At 46.2% G+C, this 13,704-nt stretch overlaps 1 protein-coding gene across 2 annotated transcripts in view; it reads left to right on the top strand.

Moving 5' to 3' along the window:
- prr36b (proline rich 36b) overlaps window positions 1–9,081 on the top strand; it is a 38,181-nt gene extending 29,100 nt beyond the window's left edge. For both annotated transcript variants that reach the window (XM_083930757.1, XM_083930758.1), the window contains exons 4-5: window positions 4,372–4,595; window positions 4,771–9,081. In XM_083930757.1, coding sequence (XP_083786883.1) covers window positions 4,372–4,595; window positions 4,771–7,991 — 3,445 coding nt within the window. In that variant the 3' untranslated portion in view covers window positions 7,992–9,081. The remainder of the gene's footprint in view (window positions 1–4,371; window positions 4,596–4,770) is intronic.
- Window positions 9,082–13,704: the final 4,623 nt, after the last annotated feature.

Below are 13,704 nucleotides of genomic sequence, written 5' to 3'. Positions count from 1 at the left end.
ATTGCCCGTATAAATACACCAGGAAAGGGCTGGTCGCATTAATATGGAGAGGAGAGCTCTGATCAGGTTCATTTAACAGAGTGCCCTTAGTCACATGGCTGCCTCCTTCCTGAGTTGGCCTGAGAGGCCACTTAAACCATATTTCTGGTGTTAAATGAAGACAGCGTCATCTTTAATTTGCTGCTCGTCTTGAGAGGAGGTAGGGCTTCCCACCATAGTTAGTTCCATTTGCTGCAGGGAAGCTACTTCTCATTTGTCCCTTTCATGGTGCACCTCATTATTGAAATCATACCCCCATAGAATTGTGTTGTATTGCAAAAAGAAGCACCAGCAGGCAACCGTGCTTTCAAACACACATCTTTTCTGTGCACCAGTGAGGAAATGTGTAGTTGCAATAAAGCTTGAATGTTATTAATCATCCTCAGGCAACTAAGGCGAACTTTAAGTATTTTGCCGCGTGCCTCCGTGCGCCTGAAGCGACTAGCCGTCATCACATTTTTCAGCTCCAGTGCATTTCTGGGCTTTCTGTCCAACATTTGCTTTAACCCCGATTTATAGTGTTGTTTCTCTCAGCAAGGCCTGTGGTGAAATGTGAACAATGAACACAGCTTCCTACAAGCTGCCCATTGAGTTAAAGCAGCATCATTTAAAGACTACAATGACTCGGGCAGGCTTTTCTATCATTCAGCTGACAGCGAGCGTGTTCTAATTACAGAATGAATGGAAGCTTAAAATAATCCAAGCGTCAATGCATCACTGTATTCAGTCAGTCACCATGACCAAGTGTTGTTGAACAACCTCTGATCTCACAACACAAGCCCTTATTTGACTGTGGCCTGGTCTCTTAAATACTGTAGTAGACTTGTGTCTGTGCAGGCTGCCTTCTTTGATAAGGGAGAAGAAGACATTGGTGTAAGATAATGTGTAATCGGATGAATATTATCTGACCCCTCTCTCCCATCTCTTTGGCTTGGCCTCTATCTCCCTCTTTCCTCTTCCGTTCTGAGTGGCCTGGTTAATTTCCAGCGCTCTCTAAAGCAGTCCTGCCTCTTTAGATTATCCATATTCCTTTATGTTTGTGACTGCTCTCTCTGAATATCCCCTCAGCATACTTCATCTCTAATGCCAGGTTCTGTATCTTTTAATTCCCCCTATTCTCCTCTCCCTGTAATTCTTTCCTTATCTTTTACTCTCTAATTCAGGCACCACAGACGCAAAAAAAAAATCTTTGTCCAGAGCTTTTTTCCTATTTCACTTCGTTAACATCTTAGTAGGCTGAAAATCTTAACATCTCCTTTAAGGTATCTCAAATTAGGGTTAGGACTCAGAGCAGGATTCCCCCAGAAAGGTTGTTAGGCCCGATGGCAAGTGTCTTTTTTTTTTTGATGGTGGCCCGACCTCATAGCCCAACTGATGGCAGCATTAAGGTAGTTTGTGCGATAACAGAATCATGGACAGAATGAAATTGAGAATTTAAAAAAGCTATTGCAAAGGTTCCATAGGGCACTACATTAAGTCACACCTAAAAGCTGACTAGAAATTTTAAAATAAGTCCATATTTAAGTTTCCAACTGAGAAGCCACACTTTAACTGTAGTTTATTAACATCTTAAAAACTCATTCAAAGAAAATTCACAATGTTTAGGCCCAGTGGGCTTGCAATACACTAGGGGAAACCCCGGCGTTGGGCAAAATGTTAAACTTTTCTAACCAAGAACCCAGCAACAGGCAATTGCTGATATATGACAGCGACCCCTCTCTCAGCTGGGAGATGTGTTGGATCGACAAGTTTGCTACACTAATAAATAAGCAAAATAAACTCACAAACGTATTCTGCCACTTATTTACCTTATTAAACAGCTAAATACAACCGTAAACCTTCTGAATTCAAGTTTCTCTTTGTCTTTTAGGACATTACCTTAGTTACCTTGTTATCTCTTTTAGTCTTTCAACTGTCCCAACGATCACCAATTCTGTTTTAGTCAAAATAAACCCTTAATTCACAGAGTAAGACATGAAAATATGCCGGCTCCAAAAGCAGTTTCATGACCCAAAAAACTACAACTGGCAGTGCACTCATTCACTCAGTCATATATGCGCCCCATCACCCAACCTTACCCCGCAGAGTTTTGCAGTAGACATTGTTATACAGAAGAACTTTTAGATGAAATGTATCCGCTCAGACTAAACTGATTGAAGTCTGATAAAAGACACTGATTACTGGTCAAAAAGGGGTTTTCCAACACTAAGCCCTACAGTTCTGCCAAGGCTTTGGTGTAACTTTGGCCCACGTTTCAGCACTGTGCCGGCTGATAATCATATTCATCGTCTCTATTACAAAATGATGAGAGGGTTTTGTTTTGCTACAAGAACACAGACACATTTACGAGCAAATGTCCTCATCAGCATTTTTCAACCTCTCTGATTTTCCAGTAAACAGTCAGCTCCAAATACAGTCAAGTGATGTGTCACCGATGAGTGTTAGTGTTTTTCTTTCATTGCCAGATTTTTGTGGCTTTTGGATTAGACATGATCCAACAACCTCAGTATCAGTAACACACCTCTCACTACCCTAAAGCCAATTCTAAATGGTTTGGATCAGCTGTAAAAGCTTGTGTGAACTCCTGGCGTGGCCACACCCCGAGTGCTCCCTGGCTTTAATCTCCTTTCTTGATACCAAACCGTATTCCATTACATTCGCCAAGTTGTGGATGGCACGCACTACTTCATTGCCCTTACACAATGAGTGTGCTTTTAACACAGCCCAATGTTCCAGCTGGGGGGGGGGGGGGGGGGTTGGAGGAGTTATTTTTGTTCTACTTTCAGTATTAAAGATTAACATGTTCCCAGCCATCTTCACTCTCCTGCTACCTCCGTGTTCTCTTTCTGCCAGTACTAGCTCAATTCTTAATTTAGAAACAGGCAGTGAGTGTAGCGTGGGCCCAGGAGATTGCACACCACAGCCCTGTCAGGACTACTAGATGTAGGTTCCTTTGCTCTGATGTGACATAGAAGCCAGTTTCTGGGCCAGACGGGCCGTCAGAGCAGGCAGGCTGATGCATACTGCTCCAAGTGTCATTCCCTTGTTGGTTGTGAGTATAGACAAGAGATCAGGGACAGGGTTGACTGGGGTTTGGAGGCCTCTCTGGGGTCTGGTGTGACTCACCTCCCACACTGCTCCACTTCTTTGCCCCTCAGGGGACTCTGTCATGGGGCTGTGGGTGGGTGAGCTGGGCCCAGGCCTCAGATGCTGCTACACTAAAGACAGAATTCATTTATTTAGCTATGCAAAGTCCTCACCACATGCTATTTGCGCATAGTCTGTTAAAATAAACAATCCATCAAACTCTATTTGCGTAACTCCTGAAATACACAACTACAGGTGTAATTCAGTATGCTTTACAGATGACTGAACAAGCTGATAATAAGTAATAAAAACTACCCACTTGAGAATGCACATGAAAAAGAAAATGAAATAATAAAACCATTAAAATAGATGAAGACAATAAATATAACCAATAATAGGGCTTAAAACATTTTAAAACATGAATACATGCTGCCTCACTAAAGGTTTTTGTGCTGCACTTTGAAACAACTACAAGACTCATGCCAGAGGACCTGATGGACAGTGCTGGTTCAGACAAAGCATGTCAGACAAATAGGCAGGTGCAAGACAATGAAGTGCTTAAAAAGGAACTTTTAAAAAATCGATCCAAAAGATGACAGGCAACCACTGTAAGGACTTTAAAATAGTAACGTGTTCTCTCCTTTTGGTCTTAGTCCCCATTTGTGGGTTCCTTGTGTGAGCATGTTCACAGGTACTCTTTGGATTTAGGCTGATGCCACATCTGTGGAAGGTAATGTAGGGCAGGGCCTTGGCTGCTTGGGCACCCATTAAGTACAGCATATCCTCTCCTTATCCCTACATGTATTTTGTTTTAGTCATGCAGTCCTATGCAAGCAATCTGGCTCTTATGTGCTGTGTCTGAGGGGAGAAGTGACTAACAAAGGACAGCACAAAGTCTTGCTCCCTGTCACAACCATTCTGAGGCACTCCAGGGCTGAGGGCTGACCACCATATGGTTAGGGAGAGACCTGATGTTGGCCCCTAACTGTGACAACTCAAAGCTCGAGTCACCTTTAATTAGTCTGAATCCCTTTTTTGTAAGGAAATCTCTTTCTTCTTGAGCTCACTTAAATATGTGTGTCTCATGGGGATGTTGAATGATGGCATGATTAAGCATAGAGTAGACCAACGGTGAGATATTTGAGATTTGAAAAGAAGGTGTTCACATTGTTTCTCTGCCCAGGACCTCTGTGCTGTAATACCTCACAGGATTTCTTAACCTTCTTCTTTGTGTTTTTTCTTCAGGCCTACAACTGGCACGACAGCGTCACCTCGCCCTGCTACAGGCTCAACCCGGCCATCCACTACCGGAACAACCAAGAGCTCCCCAGCTACAGCCAAAACTGCCACCCCTAAAACCTCCTCCATCACTGCCAAGCCTGCTGCCTCCAGACTCACCTCCACTACCCCCTCTGGTGGCAAACCTCCAGCATCACAAACATCCAGAACCACAACCCCTGTGAAGAAAGGTAGAAAATTAAGTTTGTTGGACCTGCAACCATCCACTTTTCAAGTTGAACTGAATGGATTAAAACTCTGTGCCACATAACTACAGAATATAACAATACTAAATAGCTTTTATATACTGCACTTTAGTTTCATTTTGTAATTGTTGAACCCTTATTTGTGCTGTTTTCCCCCCAGATGTTACCAAACCAGCCACTTCAGCATCCAAAAAACCTGCAGAGACCTCCCTTACCCGCCCTTCCTCTACAACAAAGTCGGCAAAACCTGAGACCCCCAAATCCGCCTCAAAATTAGACACCGCCACCAAAAAGCCTACTGCTAATAAGGCTGCAGACACAAAGACACCCAACCGCTCCAAAACACCTTCCAAGGACGCTTCTAAGACCCCTGTCTCCAAAACAGCTGCAGCCAAGGCCGCCGCCCCCAAGAAGACTGTGGGCAGCAGCACTCCAACTCCAGTGAAACGTGGCCCCAAAGCTGCCTCTATGACAGAACCTGGGAAGGAAATAGCTGCTGCTGTGGCTGCTGCCGCCGCTATCGCTACTGCAGCGGCTGCCATTGTTGGGCCGGAGAAACCAGAAGCAGCTGTGGAGCCATCTGCGGCCGATGCACCAGAACTGATGTCCTCTCCGACCGAAGCAGTTCAAGTAAAAGCCTCAGACCCCACACCAGAACTAGTTGCTTCCCCAGGGTTGGAACCTGTACGGGAACCAACACCAGAACCTGTACGGGAACTGACACCAGAGCCACTACGGGAACTGACACCAGAACCTGTACGGGAACTGACACCAGAGCCACTACGGGAACGGACACCAGAACCTGTAAGGGAACTGACACCAGAACCACTTCGGGAGCCGATACCAGAACCTGTACGGGAACCAACTCCAGAACCACAACAAGAACCGACACCAGAACCCTTATGGCAACTGACACCAGAACCGCAACGAGAACAGACACCAGAACCACAACGAGAATTGACACCAGAACCAAGCCCATACCAAGTAAGGGAAACATCTCCCGAGCCCCTCCCAGAACCACTGTCTCAGCCATCAGAAGAGCTTGATGTAGGAGCTGAACTAGTCCATGAACTGGCCTCCGATGTTCAGCTGGCAGCTCAGTTAGACCTCTTCAAATTCGAGGATTCTGCCAGCGAGTCAGTTCCTTCCCTGGGAACTACTGTCATGTCTCCTCCTAGTTCCCCACCAGGCCCTGTTTCCCCCGTCAGAGAGCCACAGAATGCTTCTTCTCTGCTGGGCATGCATATCCAGTCTGATCCCTGGGACAGGAACCAGGCCCAGGCTCTGTCCGACTTTGCTCCCCAGAGCCTAGTTAATATGATGAACTTCCAGACAGAAGAGGAAAAGGAGAATAAAGGACAGTTTGAGGCACAGGAGACAAGGGAAGAGGAGGAAGAAGAAGAAGAGAAGGAGAACCTGTTTATGTCACCCTCTACAGCTCCATCTGCAGTGGCCTTCAACATGATGGCACAACCTCACTTGTTGGGCACCTCGCCTGTGGATGACTTCACCTCAAGGGACCTGCTCTCCCCTCATGAAAAGGAGGAGGCAGTTGAAAAGGCTGACGAGGAGATAAATGAGGACGATGATGAGGACGATGATGATGAAGATGAGGAACAGAGGAGACTGGGCCACCAGCCTTCATCCTTGGTCACTGACATGAGCATGTCTCAGCCCTCTGAGGAGTACCAAATGAGGTCCTCAGCCTTTGGTGGTTCTGCAGGGTGGCACGGTGACGACCTGCTGTCTGGGATGGACTCTGAGGACGTGAGCAGCTGCACCAGCAGTCGGCAGCAGGGGGTTTCTGACCTCAGCAGCACCCAGCACACTGCATTACTGGAAGGCACCCAGAGCTCAGACGCCCTGGTCGACTCAAGCCTCCGTGGCTCAGAGGGAGACTGCAATCTCATGGGTTCTCCCAACGTAGAAACTCTGGCCAATGAGGAAGAGGAAGACGAGGATGAAGAGGACGAGCGGGTGGATGACATGGACCTGAGTTCAGAGAGACTAGAGGAGCATCACAAAGTGTTCCAGCGGCAGGAGCAAGATGAGGACGAGGAGGATGAAGATGTTGAGATGCACAGTGAAGGAGTGACGGAGAGCTGTGGGAATGTAGATGAAGATGACTTTAATGAGGAGGAGCGTTTAGACAACCTAAATCGCTCTGATCCTCCGCCTTGTGTGCCCCCCACCTCCTCCTGGGGCCAAGCCAACCCCTTCTGTGATACCTGGGCTCAACCAACTTCTCTCTCCTCCCACAGCCCTCTTTCTGACCACGGTGCGGCCGAATCTGAAACGCCCATCCTGTCTCCTGCCCAGGCACGTTTGGACAGCAGTGCCCCTTCCTTTGCTCTTCAGACAGAGCAAGAGCCCCAGCAGCATCAGTCAGCCCATGAAGAGATGAAGAGCTCAGCAGATGAGGAGGCTCATGTCCTATTTGCCGCTCCAGAGGTAGGCATGTCTCAGGCCGGCACAGCTCTGGCCGCCCGTAGCAGCAGTGAGACAAGCACACCAGAGGATCTCCGCGACTACGACAGCAGCTCCGGGGTGGAGTCCCGGTCAGACAAACAGCAGACCCCAGTGCCCGCTTCAATTCAGCCTGACATGGAGCAGGACCTGGGTATTCATCTGGAGAAAGGTGATGGAGAAGAGGAGGAGGCTGAGACGCTCCCTGCTGATGAGGTCCTAGGAACAGGACCTCCAACCGCTCCAGCATCCGCCCCGTCTTCCCCCTCCACCTCAGGAGATGAGGCAAGCGACACCGAGGGTGAGATGCAAATAAACGACCCTGACGCACCGGTGATGATGGACGAGAGTGCTGGATTCGATAGCCCTCCGCCCACCTGCAGTCTGCCCGCTCTCGAGGAGGATGAGGAAGTAGGAGAGACACCAACCGGAGAGGACGAAGAGGACGGAGGCGGAACGACCCCTCAGTCAGCCAATTCTGTGGCATCTTACGGCTTTGACTGCACCACATCCAACTCGAACGCCCACTCCATGGCTGAAAGCTGTGGTAAGAGCCCAGGGATCTTCTCCTTGGAGAATGAGGAACAGCTGCCAGAGGAGGCCAAGGACCCCTCCCTCATCAAGGAGCTGACCCTGCCATCAGATGCTGCTGCTGCTCAGGCGGAGGACCTTCTGGGCAGACCTGTGGACCTGATGCCTTTAAGCTACCCGGGAGACATCCAGCCTAGCAGTCTAGATGAGCACCACTACATGCTGGGGGGAAAGATCGCAGCAGACCACCTGGAGGAGGTGGACCCATTGGAGCCCAGTCACCACCTCGGGGCCGTGGATTCTGGAGACACCGGCGACAGCCAGGCACCCTACTACTCTACCATATGTGATAAGACTGATAGTTTTCTGGCAGGTAATGTATAAGTCCCTCCTATTACCCCTGGAATGCACCTTTTCCCCGCAACCCTCCCCCGTTACCTGTTGTTTGTTTTCTCTCCAGTTGGGTTAGATGGCTTAGAAGAAAAAAAGGAGAGCACGATTGTAGGAAAAGATTTTAAAAAATGAACAAAGGAGGTGGAAAAAAAAGGACTGTAGCAATTTTTAAATGAAGCCCCCCTCTTTCATACTGTTACGGTCATGGTTATGAGTGTATGGCTTAAACTCCTTTATGTACAATAGCTACTACCATTTTCTAGTAGAATTTTCTTTTGAAGTAACAATGCATATTCTGTAGCCCCTGATGGGGTAATGACTGATTGGTCCACTGTGACTGAGCTTTTAAACTGAAAAAAAAAGAAAGAAAAAAACACAGATGGAATGAAATGGACTCATTGTGTATTTATCCTACTGTTTTTACCGAACAAATGTCAATGACTTTTTTTTTTGGGTTTGTTTTGTATTTGCTTCTTTGTTGTTTGTTTTTGTTTTTCTGTTGAAACCTGGTCCTCCCTACCCTGTGTACACACGCTTCATGTTCAACAGCACCTTAGCGATAGTCACCTGCTCCTTTTTCAAAGTTTTTGTTTCAAGACTTTTAGCTTCCAAAATAAAGGCTAGATATTAACACGGCGGATTTGTTGAGGTAGATGTGGGAGTATTAGATTGCAGTTGGTGAAGTTTTTAATGTGTGCTTCAAGAGGCTCTACACTCTTTGCATAGGTTGTTAAGGTATATAACGTGCAGTCACGTACAGTATGTGTTTCAGGCATTTGGTTTTAAGTGGCTAAGCTTCACGCCTCCGTTAGCTGATCATTTGTGTTCCAGAAAAGACTAAAAACTAGCGTATTATTTGTGATGAGACCCTGCATTGTCCTACATCGCTTTCACAGTTGAGCTTCACACTCGCTGAGACCTTTTCATAGTGAGCGTTTGGTTTACTATTTCAACAGTATATTGCATGTTTAACTAACAAAGACTGTGTACTACCTTGAATTTGAAACAATTCTACACTAGACATGTTCATCGATGAATGGTTCACACTAGGTTATCTTTCAAAATTCCATTAAACATCATTGCAAGGCATTTTGTTCCTGTTTCTTATTTTCCCTATGGATCCAGCATGCCTGAACTTACTGTCCTCGTGTCCTGGTCGCTGTCTACCTGTATGTTTACACAACTAATTTCCCATGGCGTCTCTGCTCTTCACCATGGGAATGACCGGTAAACAGGAAGTGATGCAACATTGTACAATGGTGTTGTATCTAAAATGGAATTTTGGTCGAACCAAAGAGGTAATCCGACGGTGTCCCTGTGCCCTGTTCTCCAGCATGCTCATGCCTTGCTGACATTCTCAGATTCCAACTCCTCATTCAGACCAATGGCTTGGCAGGTGGCGCTTACTAAAAGGTACCCTGTGGAGGTTTCACCAAAATGCCAACCCTTGAAGTCTAACAAACGTGTTGAATGTATTTCCTTTCTCTTATACCATGGTCAGGGTGAATACCGATTGGCTGCTGGGTGTCCATTAAAACATGATATAGGACACCTACTAAGTAGTTCTGATCAAACTATCTGTTTATTCTAAGTAAATGCGCTAAATGAAAACATTTCACAATCAGAAAATCTGAATCTCTTATTTCCAGTGTCCTTCGGTGAATACTTTTTTCTGAACACCACAGGATAAGGCTGTAAAGAATCAGCTGCGACAAAGTTCCAATGCCCCTCTGAACTTTGTATCAGTGATAATCCCACATCCCGTTCACTGCTCAGCTCACTTCTACAGTACACCTAGATTATCATTCCTTTTAAAAATCTTGATATTAATTTTGGGACAATGACGCCTGGGTAGCTATGTTGTCCTTTTGTTAAACTAGTGTCGATTAAATTTACAGTTTGTCAACCGCACACAATCCAATACGCTAGCATAATGTTAACGTTAGCTTTCTGGCTCATAGCTGGGTGACATGAGCGGGCTACAAATAATCCTGCAAGCATAAAACATTTACATTGCATAAGAACCTTATGGGATAGGAATGATTGTTCCAGGTATTAGTCACACCCTCAGGAGTGCTTGTTTCGAAAAACTTTAGAATTTGATTGTAGAACGTATGAAAATATATAATTATGGTCTTTAAAATGCTCTTTGGAAATGGATCATGGCATGGGTCAATAGTCCAACAGAAAGATTCAAGAGAAGCGTTAGCGAGCGGCTAACAGAGTTAGGGCTAGCGCTGTCTGAAATGTGTCTGGATCATGTCAGAGTTGCGTGAGTTGCGTCTACATCTGCCTCAAAACTCAAACTGGACGGTCACTTGGCAAACGGCTCCAAATCTTCTCCCTCGCACATTACCAGACTGATCTGCGAGTAAAATACAATGGAGCTCAGAGATCAGGATGGTCTCACGAGGCTACTTAAATTATGATTTACTTATATAGAAAAAGAGCACTTTTGTGTGTCCCCCAATCCTGACATCAGATCTGCACCCGTGGACCATGGTATAAGCAGGTTAATACCATTCAAGGTGTCGTACTGTATATCAGGAATTAATGAGCGACAGGGAGGCCAGAATGTCTGCCGCGCAGTGGAAGCATTAACCCTTACATAAAACACTGAAAGGGCTGACTCTAAAATGTCAATTCTATACATCCATGTATGTTTCCTTGCAGTCATCGTCTATGCCTTTGTTGGGGCATTGTTACATTTGTTGGTGCTTTATTGCAGCCAACTGTCGATTGGAGGAGAACAAAACACGGACCCACCGCTCCATGGCGCTAATACTGGTCAAAAACTTTACAGGGTACCTTTAAAAGCAATTAGGCAGAAAATACCCCACACCTTTTCATACAAGTGCTTTAGACACTTAAACAAGGTGAGAGCTACTCAGGTCTGTCTGCATCCTCCTGAATGTTCCACTCACATGTTCAGTACTGAGACAAACATACACACAGAGGTACTGAAACAGCCCTTCTTCGTACAAAGCCCTTGAATGCATCTGAATGTTGAAGTTCAAGAAGACCAAACACCTTTCTCCCTTTCATGCCTTTGTCCTCCGACCTGCCTGCTCCTTCTCATCCAAACCCTGCCATTGAAAACATTCTCCAGAGCCCTGTACCAATACTTCACACACCCCTTTAATAGTTTTCTAAATTATGTAAATATATTCATGAGACTGGAAGTCCTGTCCTCGGGTTTGTGTGTGGGGACACAGTTACACAGGGTCCCTGAAATAAGGCGAATCATTTTCATGACTCTGTGATCAACCATGGCACAAAACAAGCACATTTTACACCATACACTTTAGTATTGCCAATTTTTGTGATGTTTTTGTCGGTCTAGTCTCCCTTGTTTTCATGTGTCTCTTCAGATACCTGTTGTCTGTATTGTACTGTGTATATATGACCGCTGTCCTGCATGATAACCAGCATATTCAGAGGTCAAAGCAGCAAATATGAGCGTGGTACCTGTTTATTTTAGTTTGCATTATTAAAGCAATCAAAGGAAAATATGATGAATTATAGAACATGCAACTTTAGAGAGAAAACATCATGCAGTAACTACCTTATGATTTTTTTTCTGTTTCCTGCTTTGTACATACAGTATATTTATGCCTGTCATGGATGTCACTTTATTTTAAGAGCCCCGTTCTTTTTCCGTTACACCTTGTCAAATCTCTCCTGAACCCTCTTCTTTCTGGTCCCTGTTGTTGTACCACCCGTTCTGTTTGATGCATGCATCTCTAATGGATGCACCAAGTGATCTTGACTGTCTCACAGGAGACGAGAAGACGGGTGATGTGAATGAAGATCACAAGCTGCAAACGCTCTCGCAGGAAGACAACTGGAACCAGAACCACGCTACCGCTGTTCCTATAGCCAATGGCCACTACTTGGCATTGGTCCCAGGCAACAGGAGGCCCATTGATCCGACTGTTGCAGCACATTTCGCCAAGATCGCACTTCCTCCTCCTTTGATTGAGACCGACGATGACAGTCGCTCTGGTGGAGAACAGTTAAGGAGGCTGGAGCAGCACCAAGAGAAGCTGAGAGAGATGCAGCACCGTCAAGAACAGGAGAGGCAGAAGAGGCAGTGGCTGGAGGAGGAGCGGCTGAGGCTGGAGCAACAGAAGCAGCTGGAGAAGCAGCGCAGGGAGCTCCTCCAGCTGCAGCTGCAACAGCAGCAGCAGGAGCACAGGCACCGACGGCAGGTTCTGCAGTGGCAGTTAGAGCTGGAACAGCAGTACCGGATGCAGCAGAAACAGATCCAGCAACAGCAGCAGCTGAGGAGGAGCCCGACCGGAGTCATGCTATCCCCATCCTCGGGGCTCTGCACCATCTATGAAGCCATGGAAACCAGCGACGAAGAGGACGAGGCCAGAGGAGAGCAGAACAGGAACACACAGGAGGTTGGGAAGCCCTCCTCCCACGGCGTCCCACAGAATCTCCAGAGGCAGCTGCGTCCAGTGCCTCCACAGGACCTGGAATGGAACAGGAAGGTGGACATGGTCCAGCAGCTCATCAACCAGACCTTGATGCTGTCTGGAGACGGAGGCTGCCCTCCTCTCCTCCTCCTCCCTGTGGGTTCAGGTGGCACCTTAAGCCCCCTGGAGAGCAGCATGTGGCCCAGTCTGCTGCCTCAGCACAGCCCCCCTGCCGCTACAGTCACCTCCGTCAGCAGCTACTCCCCAGACAGCCAGGGCAGCTCCCCTCCTGGAGACTGGACTGTGGTGGAGGTGGAGACCCAGCACTGAACACAACTAATCAACAACTTGATCATCCAATGAACAAGTTAATACATTCGGTTATTATTCAAAAAATATGTTTTAATAACAAGGAATAGTTCAACATTTCGGGAAATTAGCGTAGTTGCGTCCAGACTGTTAGTATTACCATTGTCTAATTTTAATAATCATTAAAACCGCGTCTGATTACCACACTTTAAAAAACTCAGTAAATAATGTCAAGCATCAACCAGTTAGCAGCAGTCTCCCAGACAGGCACTGCTACCTGGGTTTAACTTGTGCTTCATGGCGATCAGTGACAGATGTTTCAGCCTTCTAAGAGTCTGAAGTGTGGTCATATTTTGTTTTTTAACGAGTGCTCGCCCTGTACTGTGCACAGACTGCAGTTTTTGTGACCTTAAATCCATTGTTAACGTGGAAGCTTGTTTTTCAGAGTAACACAAAGTACAACATTTGGAATGCAGTAGAGCCTTACAGGTTGATTTAGAAGATGCAGCATGTGTACCTCAGAGTGCTGAGGGAAACTTAATCAAAGCTGGTCACTCTGGTCTGCAGTGTGCTAGGAACGTCTTCAACACATGTAAACAATACTGCAATAATACTGATAATCAGGATCATTTTGGTCACTGTTATCATGATATAACATTTTCATACCGTTTCCCCTCTACGGCTAGTTAGCTTAGCTTAGCATAAATACTTGAGACATGAAACCGTGTGGTTCTGTCCAAAAGTAAGAAAATAGCCTACCGGCCCCTCTAAAGCTCAATAATGAACACATTCTATCATGTTTCATTTGTTCAGAAGCCAAAGTGAAACAACAAATCACAGTTTTACAGGCAACCAGCTGGGAAATGACCGCTCATGTTGCTGAACATTCATCGGATAATGCACAAAAGAATGTTCATAACTTTTTGCATCATAGGAACTCTTTAAACCACTTTTTTCACTGTGCTGATAGC

Source organism: Echiichthys vipera (assembly GCF_963691815.1).
Source record: "Echiichthys vipera genome assembly, chromosome: 17".
Lineage (NCBI taxonomy): Eukaryota > Metazoa > Chordata > Actinopteri > Perciformes > Trachinidae > Echiichthys > Echiichthys vipera.
The sequence above is the reverse complement of the archived record's forward strand: the minus strand, read 5'-3'. Positions and strand labels throughout refer to the sequence as shown.